The sequence below is a fragment of the Ylistrum balloti genome, unplaced genomic scaffold (genome assembly GCF_031769215.1).
Source record: "Ylistrum balloti isolate Yb309-2 unplaced genomic scaffold, AGI_CSIRO_Ybal_v1 Utg370026, whole genome shotgun sequence".
Classification (NCBI taxonomy): Eukaryota; Metazoa; Mollusca; class Bivalvia; order Pectinida; family Pectinidae; genus Ylistrum; species Ylistrum balloti.
Window position 1 is genome coordinate 1138851 of NW_026782091.1, and position 23215 is coordinate 1162065.

Genomic DNA, 23215 nt, shown 5'->3' on the forward strand with positions numbered 1-23215 from the left:
AGCACGCTTCGTGGCTTTTGATCACCATCAAAGGTTCGCTGGCAACACCACAGGGATCTGGAATTTAGACTTGTAACCATCTTGTTTTCTTTGAGATGTTTGAAAATGACTGCCATGTGAAATTACAAGTCCCTGTGATTAACCACGGGGTTGGAGGACTACGGGTTTAAGGCAAACTGGTGAAAAGGTGTATCACCAGCAAGATTGTCGCAGTTAGATCCTTAATAAGGATTTAGAACAAATAATTCATATTTTCAACTTTTTGTTCGTGTTTTGTTTCCTCCATTTCGAATAAAACTACAACATAATTTGTGATAAATTAATAAACATGTACAGAATAACACTTAACTTGAAATATGGCTCTTATAATTATCAATTTTCAAATGATTTCCACTTCTCACAGCCACTTGAGGTCATTAAATGTGCACAGCACAGAAGTTTCTATCCGAGTCAACCAACGAAATTGACATCTGGAGCAGACGACACTTTCAGGTAAGTAAGGTGTATCGATATGTATGAATACCATATATTAACTTTGTGACTCACCTAGGCGGAACATCAAAGGGATGTTTTATAAACCCTAGCTCTCTAGGATCGTTTCATATTAACAGGTAATACTGTTTTCGTATCTGTAGCATTAGGTTACGAATCTGTTTGTGATGGGATTTATGTAAACAGATCAAAACCCATTCGTAAGGTAATAAATAAGATTTCTTTGATATACACTATGTGTACATTCTATAAAAAAAAAAGCGCGTGATTTATTTCTCTCAGAACATTTTGTAACATGATTAGACAGTAATGCATCACACACAAAGGTTGATTAATATTTCTCTGTGAAAAAAACCCCTAAGAAACGTTAATGACAAATCAAAGAAATACCAAGCGATTTTTTTTCATCCCATATCTTCTTTTAAATTATCAATTTTCTTCATTTTCATTTTATTTAAAAAATAATATATATGTATTGGAAACTAAAATGTAAGTTAGATTAAATTTTGGTAATTAAGACACCAGATGAGCAATAGGACACAACAGATGAAATAGTCAGATTTCTTTATGATTCTGTTTATATTTGGTTTAAATAAGGAAGGCCTCAAATTCCAGAGAAAAAATGTTTAAAAAAATACCAAAGTTGACAAAGGTTGGTACATGATCATTAGAGGCGCCTTAAATGTTGACCTTTGTCTGGTGACAAAAACAGATGTTCTTTATCCAAAATACTTCTCTGACATTAATCTCATTGATTTTTTTCGTTTTTTATTTTTTTTTAATTTAGTTTTTAATTTCATTAATTAAACGTCAACATTTTACTTTAAATAATTTCTTCTAGAGCAAAATCAGCAACTAGGTTGTATGCTAGGTGAATAGAATATATGAATATAAAATAAATTTATAAATGACCTAGGGCTAGTTCAAGGTCACATGAGTATTCAGAAATGTTAAAAAATCATAGGAATCTTCTTAAAATTACAGAAGACCAAGGGTCCTTTTATTAGTACAGCAGGTAAAATTTCCCAGTACAAATGACCCTGATTACTTTGAAGTTCACAAGGGCCAAGTATATTGAAATAAGTCATCGTGATAAGAGTTCTCTCTAAATTCTGAAGACCCAGGTCCTGATATTTGGGCAGCAGATATCCTGCATGGATGCTTTCCAAGTCTTGCTTACCTGGTTAGAGACATATTTTTATCAATTTAAGGAAGTACATATATGCAAGCCTTTTTTTTTAAAAACTGTTCCTTGTTTCATGTATGTAAGACGTTTTAGTACAATTCATGTTCAGAAATTAAGTTTAAGTAATTTGGTTTATAATCCCATAAACTTTCCAGGTTATTTTCAGGTCTCCCTGTAGGAGCTGGTGGCAACATCAATGAACAACAAACGGGAGGCCCATTTCATGCCATCTAGAGCAATTAGGGCAATGACAGTTTCCTGAGAACACAAACTGCCAAAAGTAAATTAATCAAACACAAATAATATCTTTTTATTTTCCATTTTATCAAACAGAATTCTAGATTTAAGAAATGTAAACTTAACATGGCTTTGTGACATTAACTGAAAAAAATTAAACTGGATTCAACTTTGAGGAAAAATTTGTCAGTATGTGCATAACATTGCACTGTGATCTTATTCTAACAATTCTAACCAAATTTGATCTATTTCAAATAGAAAATATATGAATTATGCTTAAAAATGTAATTTTCCTGTAAAAACTATACAGAACTTTACCCCCTCCGCCCTGCCCCACAGGCCCATGGATGGGTGTGGACCATGGAAAGTTTCATGCAAAGTTTCATTGAAATCAGTTCAAGTGTTTTCCTTAGGAAGTGTAAAAATGTAAAAAGTTTACGGAAGCATGACAGACGACGCACAATTCTTCTGACTAATTTCATCGATTGCATATTAAATGGAGGAAACCGAAGTAAGATCGTCCATATATTTTGTTGCTTTTTCATATGTTGATCACATTTTTATGTAAATATGTATTTAGAAATTCAATCAACTGTAGTCAAGATTTCAGATTTACATTTTTGACAGCATCTGAACCACTGTGAGCCATTAAGACACTGGAAATAGCTTTCATTCACTTCTATGTCAAAGGCAGTTTATATCAGAACTTAATTAACATTGTTTTAATATCTAAAACAAAATTTAAGAAATAGATTTGAAATTATGACAGATTTGATTTTAGATAATTGATGGTTTCTGGCCCAAATTCACAGAATTGTATGAAAAAAAAATGTGTATGAATATATATATATATACACAATACAACTACCAACAAACCAAACAAATATTTGTCCTCGTGTATGTATTTGATGCAAACTTTCCTGAACATTCACTGTATTATGTAAAAATTCTGACAACAGTTATAGCTCAACATCAAAGTGTGGAAACCTTGATTTAGGGATACTTTTTAATCAAAGCCTTTTTAAATGTGGAATATCAATTGATAAACTGTGTTTTAATCTCTGCTATGAAAGTCAATTCATTGTAATTTACTACGATGAAAAATCTGTAAAACCATGGTTGATGACAGAAAACCTATTCATGTATTTGGAGTCAGAAAGACATCAAGAAGGACAAAAGTATCACACAAAAAACCCCACTGAAATCTAATCTCTCTGCCTTTGTGCAAATTTTCCTTTCATTACTAAATTGACACTAGAGAAGTAAAGGTTGAAATGAAACTAATAGGTCTTTAATAACAGAAGTGAATTAGACCTGTATGCTACTGATAAGATGCTACAAAGAATAAATGGATTGTTTCCATCTTAGCCAAAGTGTGTATTCTCTTGATGGGCGACTGATATTGGCACTTGCAAATTTGAACAAAGGCAGCTAGTTAGTTCTCAGCAAACGGTCCTGTTGTTATAAAATTTAGTGTCAATTATACGTTTCTGGGTGTCTCAAATGACTAATCTGTTGGTACTCCAGAGAAATTGTAACATTTGTAACTGTATCGAAGTCAAAACACTAATTGTTATGTTCCTGAGTGATCAAGTCCTGATGAACTAATGCCAGATTGGTTGGTATGTCAGTTGCAACCAGTAAGACCTGTATATGGCTTGACTGTCAAGTCCTTGTGGTCTGTATCTGGTCTAAATGTAAATCCCTTTGATCTGTTTCTGGCCTGAAAGTCAAGTCCTTGTAAACTTTCTCTGGACTGACTGTCAAGTCCCTGTGGTCTGTATCTGGTCTAAATGTCAATCCCTTTGATCTGTTTCTGGCCTGAAAGTCAAGTCCTTGTAAACTTTCTCTGGACTGACTGTCAAGTCCCTGTGGTCTGTATCTGGTCTAAATGTCAATCCCTGTGATCTGTTTCTGAAGGTCAAGTCCCTTGTGACCTTTATCTGAACTGATTATCAAGTCCTTATTTACAATCAAGTCCTTATGACCTGCATTTGGAGTAAATGTCAAGTTCTTGTGATGTATATCTGGACTGACTAGAAGTCCATGTGTCCTGTATCTGAACTAACTATGAAGTCCCTGTTTAGTTGATCTGGACTGACAATCAAGCCTCTGTGACCTGTATTTGGACTTAATTAATATTCCCTGATATTTTGATTTACTGTAAAGTGCCTGTAATCATGACTAACAATCAGGGATTAAATGTTGACTGCCTTTGACCTGGACTGACTCTCAGGTGCCATTGACCTTGACCATGTAACAAGTCCTTGTGACATGAACTTACTATCAGGTCCCATTGACCTGTACAAAGTAACAAGTCCCTGTGATCTGTATTCATTTGCATGTTGAGTATAGTTTTTGACCTTGAATTAATCCACGGTGGGGTAAAGAAGCATGTGCCTAATAGTTGATAGATATGTGTCCTATTTTGTACAATGGAATCAATTATACCTACTACGTAGGATAAAGATATATTGATAGGATCTAGCACTTCTCAGTAACAGGCATTGTTCTTTTCTTGTAGAAATATATATTAAGCATTGTTGCAACATCACATTTTAAAGATTACTATCATCTTAAAGTTGTTTCATCCCGGTGATTGAGATAAACATTGACAAATTCTAAAGCATACTTATTTACATAAATCATCAGAAATATATTTTTGATACCTATATCAAATACAAATCAAAGAAATCCTATAAACAATACCAAGAGATTAGAAATATTTTATTCTTTTGAAAAAAATATATATACCATTGGTCATCAAAGACAACAAGTACACCTGTTTGACCTGATGTGTATGCACTTCACACCTGTATACCTGAATATTGATTATCCCCCTCTAAGGACACACCTGTGTGTTAAAGAAATTATCACACCTAACAAGCTACCTGTTCAGGAGTTAATTGAGCCCAGGTGAGTATAATGGGCACCTAGTGTCTTCACTAACTAGGCCAGTCTTAATTAGAAAAGATCAAAGATTTAGAACGAGTACACAAGGTAGGTTAAGAAGAATCTTTTATATATAAGTTGGTTTGATGCAAAATTTTCTCAGCTCAAGCTCCCTTCTCCTGCAAGATGTAGACTTGTTCCATATCTAGGCCTCTCTTAAATAACATTATTCTCTGTTGTGTCCCTTCATATCACAAGGCAAAGTGATGGTCCTTCTTGGAACATTTTCAAATTTCAGTGCATGAAGTCATTAAATGTATGAATAAATTCCACTACAGTACAAGAAGTTGAAATCTACATTAGCATGTGTAGTTTAAGAATTCAACAAGTTTTATTTGTCCTTTTATAGATTTAAAAGTTTCGAGATAACAAAGATTTACTTTTGTCTAATAGCATCTCTTTGATTGAGGGACATAGTTTTTGACAATTTTTTTTCTAAAAATCAAACTTTGTTACCATTTCAATCAAATAAATTGACATTTATTTGTGTCTGTGACAGAAAAAATTAAAGTTACATATAACTTTCCTTTCTTTCAGAGCTAAAATTCAATATCTTAAAACTAACACCCAGAGCTTTATTTAGCTAAATGACTGTATGTATATTTGTCAGATAGGTGAATTCAAAAGTACATACAGGGGTATTATTGTAAAAAGGTCTTTTTAATTTTTAAGTAAAAATTTAGCATTGAAAATGAAACTATTTTAAAATAATAATGAAAAGGATTTATATTTGAGAAAAACACTTCAATAAACATGGAATATTATAATAGGAAGCACCCTTTAGAAAACCACTGCCAGAGTTGAATGCATGTACTAAAAAGAGGTTACGTACCTTTGGGGGCCACCTTTGTAGGTTAATCTTTCTTCATTACTTTACATTGATTTAATAACACAAAAGACCATGTGTTCATAGATCCAACTTGATACATGACAAACTACCTGCACCAAGTAACATCAATAATTAAACTGAGAATCATTTAAATCATATTCAAATTCCAGGATGACTAAACTGCTTTTAGTACTCTTGAATATTGATGAATATATTGTCCAATTAAGTTATTTTGTTGAAAAAAAAAAATCAACAAACAATATACACCATATCTTCTTTCCTTTCATCACAATCTACAAAGGATAAAAAGCTTCTATGACAAAGCACACAGTTTAGAATTCAATAAATAAATGCTATCATCAACACATAAGTTATCTTTGTAGGACAGGATCAGCAGATAGGAAAACACTTGAAATTTTAAAATCAAAAGAAAAATTTATAAGATAAAATTGTCATTTCTTTTTATGCTATCGTTGTAAAGGAAACTCTGATAAACCTGGCCAAACTAATCAGTTCTTCAAAAGGATTCACCTACACAACAAATAATCTATATACCCACTCAGTGTAAATTAGACCCACACAAATATGGGGCTCCCATTTGAATTTTTTATAAAATCTTTTTCATGCTTAAAAAAAGAATACTGAACGCTACACAAGTTACCAACCAGAGACCTTTGTAACACTATCAAAAAAGGTCTTTGTCACTAGGTACAATTAAAAAAAAAAAGTAGATAGCGTCTGTACAACCATCAGTCTGTTTTCAGTTTTAGATAGGCATGTGCTTTATTCCATACACTAGGCATCGAGAATTAAAAAGTGCAATTTTCTTACTGTATAGTAAAAGAGTTCCATTGTATGTCTACTATAAACAAATTAACAAAACAAACAAAAATGCAAACAAAAAAAAGTTTTGTTGTTTCATTTTCAATACACATGTACTTTGTAAATGAAGCATACTTTGATCTTTGAGACTAAACTCCTGTGATAACAGTTATTGAACTTTGACCTAAATTACTGATTGTATGTTATTGACATACTCTCAGTGCAATGATAAAACAGAAAAGCATTTAGAATTTACCTAACTACAAGGTCTTTGTTATAAGCTAATGGTGATATATTTAATAAACAAAGTTCAAAGTTCATGTTTATCCGGGACAAGATTTTAATTGATAGGTTAAGGGAAGTGTAGTTGGTGTAATGGGGTGGGGTGAGGGTTAAGATTGGGGTAGGTTAGGGAAAGTGTGGGTGGTGTAATGGGGTGGGATGAGGGTTAAGATGGAGGTAGGTTAGGGAAAGTGTGCGTGGTGTAATGGGGTTGGGTGAGGGTTAAGATTGGGGTAGGTTAGGGACAGTGTGGGTGGTGTAATGGGGTGGGGCAAGGGTTAAGATGGGGGTAGGTTAGGGAAAGTGTGGGTGGTGTATTGGGGTGGGGCAAGGGTTAAGATTGGGGTAGGTTAGGGAAAGTGTGGGTGGTGTAATGGGGTGGGGCGAGGGTTAAGATGGGGGTAAGTTAGAGAAAGTGAAGGTGGTGTAATGGGATGGGGTGAGTGTTAAGATTGGTGTTGGTTAGGGAAAGTGTGCATGGTGTAATGGGTTGGGGCAAGGGTTAAGATGGGGGTAGGTTATGGAAAGTGTGGGTGGTGTAATGGGGTGGCGTGAGTGTTAAGATTGAGGTAGGTTAGGGAAAGTGTAGGTGGTGTAATGGGGTATGGTGAGGGTTAAGATAGGGGTAGGTTAGGGAAAGTGTGGGTGGTGTAATGGGGTGGGGCGAGGGTTAAGATGGGGGTTGGTTAGGGAAAGTGTGCGTGGTGTAATGAGTTGGGGCAAGGGTCAAGATGGGGGTAGGTTAGGGAAAGTGTGGGTGGTGTATTGGTGTGGGGCAAGGGTTAAGATTGGGGTAGGTTAGGGAAAGTGTGGGTGGTGTATTTAGGTGGGGCGAGTGTTAAGGTTGGGGTAGGTTAGGGAAAGTGTGGGTGGTGTAATGGGGTTGGGTGAGGGTTAAGATTGGGGTAGGTTAGGGACAGTGTGGGTGGTGTAATGGGGTGGGGCAAGGGTTAAGATGGGGGTAGGTTAGGGAAAGTGTGGGTGGTGTAGTGGGGTGGGGCAAGGGTTAAGATTGGGGTAGGTTAGGGAAAGTGTGGGTGGTGTAATGCGGTGGGGCGAGGGATAAGATGGGGGTAAGTTAGAGAAAGTGAAGGTGGTGTAATGGGTTGGGGCAAGGGTTAAGATGGGGGTAGGTTAGGGAAAGTGTGGGTGGTGTAATGGGGTGGTGTGAGTGTTAAGATAGGGGTAGGTTAGGGAAAGTGTGGGTGGTGTAATGGGGTGGGGCGAGGGTTAAGATGGGGGTAAGTTAGAGAAAGTGAAGGTGGTGTAATGGGATGGGGTGAGTGTTAAGATTGGGGTTGGTTAGGGAAAGTGTGCGTGGTGTAATGGGTTGGGGCAAGGGTCAAGATTGGGGTAGGTTAGGGACAGTGTGGGTGGTGTAATGGGGTGGGGCGAGGGTTAAGATTGGGGTATGTAAGGGACAGTGTAGATGGTGTAATGGGGTAGGGCGAGGGTTAAGATGGGGGTAGGTTAGGGAAAGTGTGCGTGGTGTAATGGGGTGGGGTGAGGGTTAAGATTGGGGTAGGTTAGGGAAAGTGTGCGTGGTGTAATGGGGTGGGGCAAGGGTTAAGATGGGGATAGGTTAGGGAAAGTGTGGGTGGTGTAATGCGGTGGGGCAAGGGTTAAGATGGAGGTAAGTTAGAGAACGTGAAGGTGGTGTAATGGGATGAGTGTTAAGATTGGGGTTGGTTAGGGAAAGTGTGCGTGGTGTAATGGGTTGGGGCAAGGGTTAAGATGGGGGTAGGTTATGGAAAGTGTGGGTGGTGTAATGAGGTGGGGCAAGGGTCAAGATGGGGGTAGGTTTGGGAAAGTGTGGGTGGTGTATTGCGGTGGGGCAAGGGTTAAGATGGGGGTAGGTTAGGAAAGTGTGGGTGGTGTATTGGGGTGGGGCGAGTGTTAAGATTGGAGTAGGTTAGGGAAAGTGTGGGTGGTGTAATTGGGTGGGGCGAGTGTTAAGATTTGGGTTGGTTAGGGAAAGTGTGGGTGGTGTAATGGGGTGGGGTGAGTGTTAAGATTGGGGTAGGTTAGGGAAAGTGTGGGTGGTGTAATAGAGTGGGGGGAGGGTTAAGATTGGGGTAGGTTAGGGACAGTGTGGGTGGTGTAATGGGGTGGGGCGAGTGTTAAGATTGGGGTAGGTTAGGGAAAGTGTGGGTGGTGTAATAGAGTGGGGGGAGGGTTAAGATTGGGGTAGGTTAGGGACAGTGTGGTTGGTGTAATGGGGTGGGGCGAGGGTTAAGATGGGGGTAGGTTAGGGAAAGTGTGGGTGGTGTGATGGAGTGAAGTGAGGGTTAAGATTGAGGTAGGGAAGGGAAAGTGTGGGTGATAAGTGGGGTGGGATGAGAGTTAAGATGGGGGTAGGTTAGGAAAAGTGTAGGTGGTGTAATGGGGTGGGGCGAGGGTTAAGATTGGGGTAGGTTAGGGAAATTGTGGCTGGTGTAATGGGGTGGGGCGAGGGTTAACTTTGGGGTAGGTTAGGGAAAGTGTCGGTGTTGTAATGGGGTGAGGCGAGGGTTATGATGGGGGTAGGTTAGGGAAAGTGTGGGTGAAGAAGTGGGGTGGGATGAGGGTTAAGATTGGGGTAGGTTAGGGAAAGTGTGAGTGGTGTAATGGGGTTGGGCGAGGGTTAAGATTGGGGTAGGTTAGGGAAAGTGTGGCTGGTGTAATGATGTGGGGCGAGGGTTAAGATTGGGGTAGGTTAGGGAAAGTGTGGGTGGTGTAATGGGGTGGGGCAAGGGTTATGATGGGGGTAGGTTAGGGATTAAGTGGACTGCGGGGTAGGGTGATGATATGTTAGGTTGGGCCTAGTTTGGGATTGCATTGGTGGTTGGATAAGGTAAAGGTTACAAGTGAGGGCAGGTTAGTGAGTGGGTGAAGAGGTGGAATGCAGGTTACTGTTGGGGCAGGTTTGGGAATTGTTAGATGGTATAGTATGGTGAAGATTACAGATGAGAATAGGTTAGGGAAGGGGTAGGTAGGTGAGTTTTGTGAAGGTTATAGATGATGACAGGTTAGGGAGTGGATGGGTGGAGGGTGGGGTGAAAGTTTTATTTGCAGGCAGGTTTAAAGGAATGGATGGGTGGAGAGCTAGGGTGAGGTTTAGGGGAGGGACAGGTTACGGAAGGAGTAAGTTGTAAGGTGAGGGTTAGTGGTTTGGGCAGGTTAGGCTTAACCTTTTCTGTTATCATTTATCTCTTGACAGACATTAAAAAGAATAAAACACCCCAACATCCCTCTAACCCCCCCAAAAAAACATCAAAGATAAAAAATTACTACATATAGGCCGTTGGTGCCCAATGAAACCTTAAGAAAAAAAGAAGATTGCGAGTATATGCAATACATTTGTGAATATATGCAGTATGTTTGCAATATTTATTGAGAATATACACAATACTAGCGACTAGATGTCGCTTATGGTTCCATAGTTTTGCACACATATTACCCTGCATTAAAGTTCTATGGCGACACCTTCACGGCTGAGAAGCCACATTTCCTGAGTACAACATGTAAACTTAATGTTCGTTTAGATGAAGTTACCGTTTCAACATGCTGTGGATAGCATGAGTGACACTATCAGTCTAGCCAGCTATGTATCATTAGCAAGAAAAGTACAACAACAAAGAAAGACTATTTAAAATGTTTGCTACTTGGCTCTGAGCAGAATTTACCAAGGAATGCTTCTTATCTATTAGTAAACATGTTATACTACACACAGACTTCTCTTGCTTAATATTTCCATTTCGGATAGAAATCCATATTTTCATTGTTTTGCCATTGTAGAACTTGAATGTAGAGTAGTAAGCTTACAGAACTTCAGAATCATAAGAGACATGTAGTTAATAGTATTGCATATATTCACAATAAATTCTGTGTTTATTCGTGAAAATCATTGCATTTTTCACAGTATTTCATTTTTCATTTGGCACCTGTATTTCAGTATTTAACTGTCAGCAAAGTCCTTTAAAAAAATCCCTACTCTAGTTTAATCAATGTTATCAGAGAATTATTGAATTTTGAAATCTGTCATTATCAATACTAGCTCAAATGTGGATGGATTTTTATGACGTCCCTGGTATGGGACACAGTATCCTCTGTAACTAACTTTAACATTGAGTAGACATATACAGCATGTGGTGAAACGGCCAACTTTTATATAAACAGACTTGATTCTAGATTAAGTATGTTGACTATTCAGAGCAGTTCACATTCAAATGGTTTCTTCTTTGTAGAAATTCATCTAAGCCTACCTAATGTAAGCTTAACTTTGAAATGGTTTGGGTCAATTTAACACCCTAACCCGATATCACCAATTCCTTTTGATCATCTGGATCAGTGATTGGCTGGATGGGGATGACCAATCAGATGAAACCACCTCATTAAATATGCATGCCGAGGAGGATATTACAAGAAGTAATGATCCTTTACATGGGCAAACATAACTAGACACACAACTAATGAGGGTATCGTATCTTGACTGCCGCATTCTACTCTATCACCAACCAACTGAAACAAAATCCAATGACAATTTACCTGAAGATCCTTTTACGCTTCCTAATGAACCACACTAATTCCTTGCATTTAATGGAATGGGGCAAGACATACCTTACTGAAAAAATTTGAATGAAAATAATAATTAAAAAAATGTCTTTAAAAGGTTTCAAATTGCTTATTTAAACCTGTAATAAGAAATTAAGAAGAAAAAGAAGTTTTAACATATTTAATCCTGTCCTGTGACTTGTTCTGAGGTGTCTAAGATCTGTCCTATTCCATGTTTTACGTACATGCATGTTTCTTCAATAAACAGATTTAATCCACATCCCTAGATAATTCATTTAAGTGTATATGAACCTGGTGTGAAATATAGTTTGTTTATTGTCATTGTGACTTGTTAACCGATCAAACAGGTTAGATCACATTTTTTGAAAACTTCATATTTTCACTTCTTTGACAGTTTCAATTCACAATTCACATTTTCCTTTCAAAATGAATAAAGTAGGCATTACATAGTCAAACTTGCATTAAAGACCACCTGTCTATAACAAATACCTGTCTGTAAAGCACACCTCTATATTACAAATACCTGACTATAAAGACCACCTGTCTATAACAAATACCTGTCGGTAAAGCACACCTCTATATAACAAATACCTGACTATAAAGACCACCTGTCTATAACAAATACCTGTCTGTAAAACACATCTCTATATAACAAATACCTGACTATAAAGACCACCTGTCTATAACAAATACCTGTCTGTAAAGCACACCTCTATATAACAAATACCTGACTATAAAGACAATCTGTCTATAACAAATACCTGTCTTTAAAATACACCTCTATATAACAAATACCTGACTATAAAGTCCACCTGTCTATAACAAATACCTGTCTGTAAAGCACACCTCTATGTAACAAATACCTGATTATAAAGACCACCTGTCTGTAACAAACACCTTTCTGTAAAACACACCTCTATATAGCAAATACCTGACTATAAAGTATAATATGTCCTTATCAGAAATATTTAAAAAATAAACAAGACAACATTGTGAACTACAATGTTCACTTAATCTGATTTTAAAGATTATCTAAATACATTTTTTTATGCTCCAAAAAAGCTCTAGACCCCATGATTAGAGAGTTATTGCCCTTTGTTAAAATTTTGTGTCTATAACACCACATCAAGTTGCTTGCATTTAAACAAGGATAATGAAACTTGCTGAATTCATTGATGATACTAAGACAATGTGCAGTGTACCAAATTCAGGGCCCTGACCCCTGAATAAAAGAGTTATTACCGTTTGTAAAAACTTTTTGTGTCCGGAGCATAACTTTGCCAACATTTAAATAAGGATCATGGAGCTTGGCGTATAAAATGGTCATACTAAAGCAATATGCAGTGTACCAAATTTAGTGCCCTTGACCCCTAAATTACAGAGTAACTGCCCTTTGTTAAAATTCTGTGTCTGGAGCATAACTTTGGTTGCATTTAAGCTAGCACAATGAAACTTTAGGTTATACATTGATCATGTTAAGACAATGTGCATTGTATGAAATTCAGGGCACTAAACCCCTTAATAAGAGAGTTATTGCCCTTTGCTAAAATTTCATATCTAGAGTATAACACTACATTGCTTGCATTTAAACAATGATAATGAAACTTGGTGTATACATTGGTTATACAAATACAATGTGTAGTGTACCAATATTAGGGCCTGCAACCCCTTAATTACAGAATTATTATCCATTGTTAAAATGTTGTGTCCAATAAAATCAATTTTGGGGAGGATTCGTCAGTTTCACTGATACTCTTGTTTGCAGATGCAATACATATGTTATAAAAGCAGATATTTTAAAAACATAAAAACCATAACAAAAGAATTCTTAAGATTTTCTTTTTTTAATGAACAAAGATCGTTCAATCAAAAGTAACTAAGTATCATGAACTCATTAAATGGACAATTTATTAGAGATAATTTTTCATCTTAAGAACAGCAAAATCAGTCTAAAATCTTTATCACATCTTTTTGATATAACAAAATTTCAATTTCTAAATAAAAAAAATAAATAAAATATAACTTTAAATCAATCAACATCACATGAGAGGTAGTACTGAATAGATGACATAGGATTATCATATTTAATAATTAGGTTGTGTAAAAATTATAAATCGCCTTACTGAAGTAAATTTCTTGAGAGTTGACATAAATAATTTTTATAATAATTTCAGACTAACCTTGAAATACATATAAAAGTTCGATGGTAATGAAGAGTGAAGTATATGCTATGTATACAAAAATTTGAAATTTTTTGTGTATGTTTTTCCACCTGTTTTTGGTATATTTTGCTTTTACATTCTGTATGAAAAAGAGACGTTTCTTCTGTTTCTTTTTTCCATATCTGGAACATCAGAATACATTTGTGTTTAAGAAAACTTTAAAGAGAGCAGATTGAAGGATTGATAGGTCCATATGGTTTGACCCCACCTTGAAGTGGCCCTGGCTGTTCACAAATGTCCCTTTGGATGTTACAAGGGCAATAAACCCAACAAACGGACTAACAAAGCACAACTGAATCAACTCAAATACATTGTTTTTTGAGAATTTACTATCAACTTGATACTTTTTAAGCAGCATTTTTTAACCGTGTACAGCGAAGTATGAAATTCATTGTCACTGTGTACTATTTTTTTGGTACACCTCATGGTACTTGTTCTTAGTGTTAAATTTGTTCTTTAAACATCATATAACCTTAGTATGGTTGTGTAAATCTTTCCACAGCTTCACTTGAGATGGATATATCTTCTACAGGTTGTCACTTTACCAAGCTTTACTGAAGATGGATTTATCCTATATAGGTGTCTGGCTTTACCAAGCTCTTCAAGAGATGGATATATCTTATACAGGTGTCTGGCTCTACCAAGCTCTTCAAGAGATGGATATATCTTATACAGGTGTCTGGCTCTACCAAGCTCTTCAAGAGATGGGTATATCACACATCTATGTCTGACTTTACCAAGCTTTACTGAAGATGGATTTATCCTATATAGGTGTCTGACTTTACCAAGCTCTACTAGAGATGGATATATCTTATATAGGTGTCTGGCTCTACCAAGCTCTTCAAGAGATGGGTATATCACACATCTATGTCTGACTTTACCAAGCTTTACTGAAGATGGATATATCTTATATAGGTGTCTGGCTCTACCAAGCTCTTCAAGAGATGGGTATATCACACATCTATGTCTGACTTTACCAAGCTTTACTGAAGATGGATATATCTTATATAGGTGTCTGGCTCTACCAAGCTCTTCAAGAGATGGATATAAAAGATGGGTATATCACACATCTATGATATATCTTATATGACTTTACCAAGCTTTACTGACTGAAGAGATATATCTTATACATGGATATATATCTTATATAAGTGTCTGGATTTACCAAGCTCTACTAGAGAAGGATATATTATTTTGCACCAGAGTGTATATATTTACATCACATTTTATTTCCCTGAGTATAACGCTAATGTGTAAATCAATTTTCATTGATAAATTTTAAAGTAGAATCTTATTCTGACTATTAACTTGACCTTACAAATATCTCCTGTATGCATGTTTCACCCTGCCTATTTCTCCATATACTTCAAGGGAACAAAAATTTTCCCATTTCCTATCCTTTCCTTACCCATACCCATCACCAGTCATATTCTTTACCCTGCAACAACATACTCTGCACAAAATACTCACAAGAAGGTGATGTGTGTCTTATACATCTAGATAGATAGATCGATATCATAATTGTTTATGAATTAACAGTAAATTAATTTCTCTGGTTATAAGAAACAAATTACCATCTAGATCTGTCTTGAACATAAGAGAACCATTTATCACTATGAGAAATAATAGTATCTGCTTTTAGAAGTTGTGATTTTGAATTCTGTGTGATATCATTTGACAGCGATCAAGTCCTCGGGTCCAATTGGGCCACATGCTTTCTGGTGTGCGTTGACCTCATTCTCACCAAATATCTGAGCAGGTGGGGGTTCAAGAGTGAAATTTCCATGATCTTTCCCACACACATGAGTAACAGAATCTCCAATTTCTGCCTTTTGCTTCACATATGCACCACAGTACCGTAGGGCTACACCTATCCGTCGTGTTTTGCCTGAAGGTCAAAGATTTGAAAAGGTAATATGCCTAGAGGATAGGACAATAAAGCAATCGGTATGAAAATATATCTTTTGAAGTAGTTTTTCCACAAAATATTACCAAAAAGGAAGTTCTCCACTTCTCTGACAGAAAGGTAACAGATTTTGTGGAGATTCATCCATGTTTATTTCTGATGTCTTACACCTTAACCATTTCAACAAAACCTTTGCAACAAAAATACAAGTTATGAACAGTAACATTTTTAAGCAAACACAGTATCATCAATGTGAAACTCTTTTATATAGAAATTAATAATGCTATTAAGGTTGAAATCAAATAGCCTTAACTGTAAATTTGCCATCAATTATATTTTTTGATAGGGGATGGTATACTTACTCATGTTTGGTCCAGAGGAATGAACAGTCATTACATGATGGACAGATGCTTGACCAGCACTCAGCTCTGCAAGGACTACAGTAGATCGGTCCACCTCTACCGGAATCTCTTGGCCGTACAACAGCATAGATTTGTCTGACATCGTGTTTGTGTGTTCAAACTGTCCCTGTCACCAAAATCATACAGGTATTGTGTGTACAAACTTTCCCTGTCACCAAAATTGTGTGTACAAACTTTCCCTGTCACCAAAGTCATACAGGTATTGTATGTTCAAACTTTCCCTGTCACCAAAATCATACAGGTATTGTATGTTCAAACTTTCCCTGTCACCAAAATCATACAGGTATTGTGTGTACAAACTATTCCTGCCACCAAAATCATACAGGTATTGTGTGTACAAACTGTCCCTGTCACCAAAATCATACAGGTATTGTGTGTACAAACTTTCCCTGTCACCAAAATCATACAGGTATTGTATGTTCAAACTTTCCCTGTCACCAAAATCATACAGGTCTTGTATATATAAACTGTCCCTGTCACCAAAATCATATAGGTATTGTGTGTACAAACTATTCCCGTTACTAAAATTATACAGGTATTGTGTGTACAGATCTCTTATCAATATAAGGTGTCATATCTACTGCCTTTCATCAAAATAGCTCCTAGACATGTGGTTTTGCCATTTATTATATCCGTGGTCAAGACAAAGACGGGGGACTGGTTTTTGACCATGAATCTGTGATATTATGTGAAGCGTTTTTGATAGGGTACTAAAATGGTCTCTATTAAACTTGGCACATCATGGTGCCTTTCAATATTTTCTTAAATTCTCTTTTATTTTTAGTTTTCAGTTTTTTCCTTTACGTTCACTTATAATCTGCAATTATGGAATTATAATAATGTCCATCGTGAACAAGAGAAAACATAACAAAATGTACAGATAAATATACCTTTAGATGACTTTTTGAGGAGAATTCCACACAGCCATTCATTTTGTTAGAATCGGTAAGAGCTACCCAAACAGTCAAGGCATCAGGGGGCTCCATACCTTACAACATACCAGTATCATAGTAAAACATACAAGCCAACTCTGTATTCTAAATGTTTGCTTATTTTGGTTTCTAAAAAAAATTGAGAATATTTTTCATGTTAACTTTACTAACTTTCAATGCAATCAATATAAGATTCAAGCTTGTTCTCCCAGATCGCAAATGTAATGTACGCATATATAAATTGTTTGATTTTAGAATATGATACTGTTTAAACTATGTTTGGATTCTACCTATGTAAGTTGAATCCTGGTGCCATCCACAGGACTTGCCAGTTCCAGGGTCTTTTGGAAATAAATCTGTTGACCAGCAGACAACATCAGGTCCTAAAAGAATCATATATAGAAGTTTTGCTATGTTTTAAGGGATATTGACGTAATCAATAACTTCTTCTGTAGAACCATAATGGCTGGACCCATATTTACCCCATAGATAACAATACTGGAGATCTGTACAAATAAAAGAATGAAGGTTTCACATGGGAAATCAAATGTACCAAGAATCACTATAAACATTCATTTTTGAATGAAACAAATTGATATCAAAGGGTGACATCATAAGTTTCTTTTCACAACCTGCTTTATGAGTTTATGTAGATTTTGACTTTGAAAGTGGGTCAAGGTCAGTTATTTGAACAAACTTGAATATCCCTTCAATTCACCATTACACTTGCCTAAGATAATGATTCTGCGGTAACTTGGTTTTTACGAGATACTATCTAAAAGAAAACTTTGACACTGTTAACTTACACTCATGCTACTCAAATGGGCTTTACACGATACTTACCAAGAAGCTGACATACAAGATTCACGACCTTGGGATGGGTTACAAGGTCATATAACCATGGTAACAGTAGATGAGCTTTAAATCGATAGGCTCCTGTAACTTTTCCTCCCAAACGGCTCTCGTAGTCAAGGAAACCTTTCAGATAGACTTCAGTTTCATCTTTAGATAGTATGTCAGACTTCAGTATGTAGCCATTTTGTTTGTAACTTTCTGCCAAGCTGCCAGGTTCTGTCCGTTCTTCCATCATCAAAACTACATTAACAAGTACTATATTAACTGTCATCACACCATAAACAGTAAACAGGTGAATATCTCCTTAGAAACTGGTGTTGTGTTATTATTGCATCTTTCTTTTCACAGTGTGGATTTCACGGAAAATTTTTAGATTTTGGTTAATGGTGTCCTCAGTAAAGTTTTGTACCTATTACTGCTGATGTAGTGTTTGCATTTTGTTTCAAAACTAGAAATTTTCACACCATTCTAAAACTTTTGGTTGTGCTGGTGCAAAAAAAATATCACTACAGCAAAAATATACAGGCAGCCAGTAGTTCTGCTTACAAGGTATCAGTAACCTTCCTGAATGTCATTTCTACTAAAAAGCGCAGCATACTGCATATTTCTATGAAATTTCAATGATCTATGGTCAGTGTGGTTAACTTCACACAGTATGGACAGAATAATAAATTTGATTTATCATCTCAAGAGACACTCTGTCTTTCCAACCTGCAAGTATCTATCAAATGTCATTGACGCACATCAGAATTTATGGCACAAACAATTAACCTAAACTTTTACCTCAATATGACCTTGACCTTGTAGTTTTAGACCGAAGTTTAATTTCTCCTAAATTTTCATTGATCCTTTCCTCTCATGTTCAATTTATAAATTACATTTAACTTCACTAACCTAACTACAGTTTATTTGAACCTAAAATGCCATTGGGCTCTGGATATCATAAAATGGATCTCCTGCATACTGTCCGGTAAGGCTGACACTAGCTCCTACTACAAGGAGACACTGCCTTTAAAAACCTGGCAGTAACTTTCACTGTGTTCCAGCATTACAGTGCCTATTTCTATATGTAAATAAAGTTAAGCAAATGAGGAAAATAGATATTACACCAGGATTTAATAAAAATAGCTTACAGCCATTAAACTTCACATTGTGTATACATTATTGATAGGTATTGTATTTCTAAAAGACTTAATGGGTGTATTTGCATTAAGATAATTAATTGCAACATGAAGTTTTGTAAATGAAAAAAATATTCAAAGGAATAAGCAGAACTTGCTGTGATGAAAAATACATTGTGAAACAACTCATGTCAGCACTTGAATTATAGATCTAAAGGATTTGCCATATTTCCCAACTGTGACAAACTGAACAGGTACATTGTACTGAATAATGTTTCCCAGGTAAATTGTAAAAGTCATTATCACCATACCCTTTGAAGTTCAAAGGCTATTAATTCATGGCATTGAGTACAATGCTGTTACTCCACAAATAAGAAGTTTTATTTTTTTAATATGTCAGTATTAAAACATTACAATATTGAAAACAATTTCTACTTCTAAAAGGACAGACTGTTAGAAGAATGTGTTAACACTGGTATTTATCACTGATGTGTAATGTAACAATAAAACCTAATGTCTTTGAAACATCAGATGTTGCACCATTTTAGTACCGTATTTATCAGGTTATAAACCATAGCTTGGTAATAAACCCACCCTAATCTATTTTGTTCTACACAATGATTGACAAGTTTGATATCATTGTCCTGTAATAAGCCCACCCTTATTTATTTCATTCTCCAAAATGATTGACAAGTTTGATATCATTGTCCAGTAATAAGCCCACCCAAATCTACTGCTGATCAGCTAAATTATCAACAAGCATGATTTCATTGTCCAGTGATAAGCCCACCCTCTGCTTTGAGTCAGAGTTAGTACAATAAAGGTTTCACCTCTGGTACAATTATCTATGGTAACACTTGGAACATTTATCTGAAAGATGTTTGTCTATGTCATACAATATGACTTATCATTTAATCTTTTGTGATAATATAACCATTTAACATTTTCAGCATTTGTCTTTCACCTTTTAGTATGTTTGATGTTATTTCCTTTTGTAATAATAATAAAAAGTACTTATACCAGACATAAAGACCATACCTATAGAATCATTTGAAAGCTATACATAATTTTCTAATTACAAAATGTAGCACTATCAGCACCAAAATAGAATTTAATTCCAGCTGAAATGGATATGCAATCAGTACTGTAAAGGTTTTATTAATTTTTTTTTTACATAAAGTTCGATACAAAATGAATGCAATTTTTTACAATATATAAAACAGCAAATGGCTTCCTCTAGAAGTTTTACTTTGAAAGTACCATGCGGTATCCATATTGTCATGACTTTATTTCATCCTCAAACAAGAGAAACCAGAGGGATCTTGGCACCTATAGTTGTTTGATCTTGTATTTGTTCCGTAAAAGTTTTTTTTTCCTTCTTTTCTCTTCTCTCCTCTGTTTTACACAAAAATGAGCACAATCACAAACCAAGAGGAAACTACATATCAAATTTGAGAAAGATCAATTTCGTACTACTCAAGAAATAGCGATAACAAACTTTCATAGTTGAAATCCAAGATGGCCACTTTTCTGTCCCAATTTCTACAGTCTACCTAACAAAATACCTTCTACACTGAGAAGCATTATTGGTTGAATGTGCCTTTTCTTGAGAAGTATAATAAGGACAAAATGTATAAGTTTCCTTTTAAAGAAATAATTGTTTTAGATAATATATGTCATGCTGCATTTTAAAAGGTTACTTTATTATAATCAGTTATAATTATTATAATTAGATGTATGATGGAAGCAACAGTCAGTGTTTCTGTCCACATCAGGTTTAGCAGATTTTCTTTGTCACAAGTTTGATTGTTTAGTGCAAAAAGGAGCACTGCACATGTAATCCAGAAATTTTTACAAAATAACCCAGAGGCTGCTCTAGCTTGACAGCCAATGGGGGCCAAGAATGGGACTAATGGGAACCTACATATGAAATTTGAGAAAGATCCATCTAGTTCTTCTCAAGAAATAGTGATAACAAAAATTATGGAAAGATGGACAATGGATTAAGACATCTGAATATCGAAAAATTGAACCCTCAAAAATAATTACCAAAATGTTTCTTTTTTTTTAATCATTAAAATGTATTATTTTCAGTTGTTTCAAACTTTTAATTTTTAGCATTTTGATAAGGAAAAGCATGAAAATTTCCTTCTACATATTCACAAAAGGGGAATCAGAAGTGTCTATTTTACTTCTTCATTTGTCATATTGTATCCAACATGCTAATCTGTCCAGTTATTTGTCTGTCACTTTTCGTTTCCGTGCAATAACTTTTGTTCTTTCTGGCATTTGCTTCTTAGATTCATAGATCAAAGGTCACATGACCTGTTACTAAAAATATCAACGGAAACATTCTTTCCGTGCAATAACTTTTAATCTTTTCATAGTCACTGGATGATGTGATGATGCAAGGGAAATAACTCCTTCTGTCCTACCATAATAAATTTTGCTATATTCATCACTCCTGCGAGTTTTATTTTTGTTGTTATAAAGAAACAAAATAAAGAGGTCTACTTTATACAGTATCAATAATCAGCAAAACAGTGTATCCTCTTCATGTAAAAATGTTTGTTTTAGTTTGAACTATTGATCATTTACATCTGAAGTAATTATTCTCCAAAATGGGCAGAATCAGAGATGTATATCAATCATGTGTTATATATGTCTCTGGCAAAATGTAATGGGCATTTTTAATGTTGCTTTGTGTACTGAAAAGATAAAGAGACACAGCTTCTTTAATTGTAAAATATTTCATATTTAATAGACATAGCTGTATAAAAAGTAAGAGGAATGTTAGAGCACCACACCTATTCCCCCCAATACATGTTAACAAGGGGCCTAAAGGACCTGTATCACTCACCTTGATCTGAAAGGCCAGCAGTGGTATACATACCTAAAGGTTGGGTATTTCAAGTATCTCCAAATTACAGATCAAACACTTATCCTCTATGGTAATGGGTAAATTCTTATATCATTACTGTCTTTCTCTTTAAGAGTAAGAGTTTATATGTTTATCAGGTTGGTATCTCAACTATATAAAAAATATGACCAAAAATTAGGTGCCACATCCAAGGGTCAATTCTTAAATCAGGAATGTGTTTAAGTTTTGATGCTAAGCAATATATGGTTATGGGGTGGGCCTTTCAACTGTTTCGAAGATAAAACCCAGAAATTAAGTTCAGAGGAGTGGTCCACATCCAGTATCCAATTCTTACATTGTAGGTATGTTTATCTCTTGATGCCCAGCATTGGTATTTATGGTTTAGAGGTAGGAACTGAAGCCCTGGAAGTGGGGCAAGACCTGGTCCACATCCAGTATCCAATTCTTACATCGTAGGTATGTTTATCTCTTGATGCCCAGCATTGGTATTTAGAAGCCCTGGAGGGCAAGATTGAGGGCCTATTCTTACATCCTAATTGTGTTATCTTTTTGTGTCCAGCATTGTTATCTATGATTATGGGGTGGGGAATCTCAACAGTTACAAAGATGGGGTGGGTTAAGACCCAGGGCCAAATCTTACATAATTAATGTGTTTATCTCTTGATGCCAATCGCTGTTATATATGGCTATGCGATAGGGATCTCAACTATTTCAAACATATAACCAAGAAACTAAGTTCCTAGGAGTGGCCCAGACGACAGGGCCAATTTTTACATTATGGTTGTGTTTATTTTTTTAGGCCAAGCAAAACTATATATGGTTGTTGGATGGGGATCTGCAATGTTTCAAAGATAAAACACATTACCCATATTAGGCCTGCCCCTCCCTCGGTACTCCTGAAGGCAAAATTGATTTCCCTTCACAGATCATACTTCACACCAAATTTTTAAAGAATTTGTTCTATTTCCCTTAATAGACCCTGCCCCAGAAAGCCAAGATCCACCATTTATACACAAATTGTTCCTCTTCACCAACTATTGCTTCAGACCAAATATTGAGAAAATCATTCCTACAGGAGGAGTAGGCTTTTAAAATTTCATAGGGATCCAGACCCTCAAGCCCCTGGGTAAACCCCTTGGGGCCGCGACCCACTCTTTATACGAAATTTATTCCTCTCCCAGGGATGCTTTTTAACAATTTGTTTTCAATGTCCTGTAGGTCGTTTATGAAAAGTAGCGATTTTGTGGGGAAAATTGACGGACGGGCGGACGACGAGGTATGCCAAAAGCTCGCCTTCGGGTCAGGTGAGCTAATAAAACAAGAAGCAGAGAAACATTGTACAGGTGATCATAAACATGTGAACACACCGTGAATTAGTACATGACAAGCTTTTTTTGTATGTTGTACAGGTGGAATTAACATATTTAATGACCATGATCAAAATCAAACACGAACTTACCAACAAAATACTCTCACCGCAACATTTGTTGTGCTTTTCACTGTGTTGTCAAAATTGAGTAGA

The 23215-nt window shown here is 35.9% G+C and overlaps 1 protein-coding gene across 1 annotated transcript; it reads right to left on the reverse strand.

Annotated features, from left to right (window-relative positions):
• Positions 1 to 14778: 14778 nt before the first annotated feature.
• Positions 14779 to 23192, reverse strand: LOC132548779 (L-threonyl-[L-threonyl-carrier protein] 4-chlorinase-like). Its single transcript, XM_060212674.1, has 6 exons — positions 23153 to 23192; positions 17680 to 17931; positions 17127 to 17219; positions 16795 to 16892; positions 15845 to 16010; positions 14779 to 15464 (listed from the first exon to the last, which is right to left on the reverse strand). Exons 2-6 carry the CDS (start codon positions 17924 to 17926, stop codon positions 15247 to 15249), a joined length of 822 nt encoding a protein of 273 aa, XP_060068657.1. The 5' UTR covers positions 17927 to 17931; positions 23153 to 23192; the 3' UTR covers positions 14779 to 15246.
• Positions 23193 to 23215: the final 23 nt, after the last annotated feature.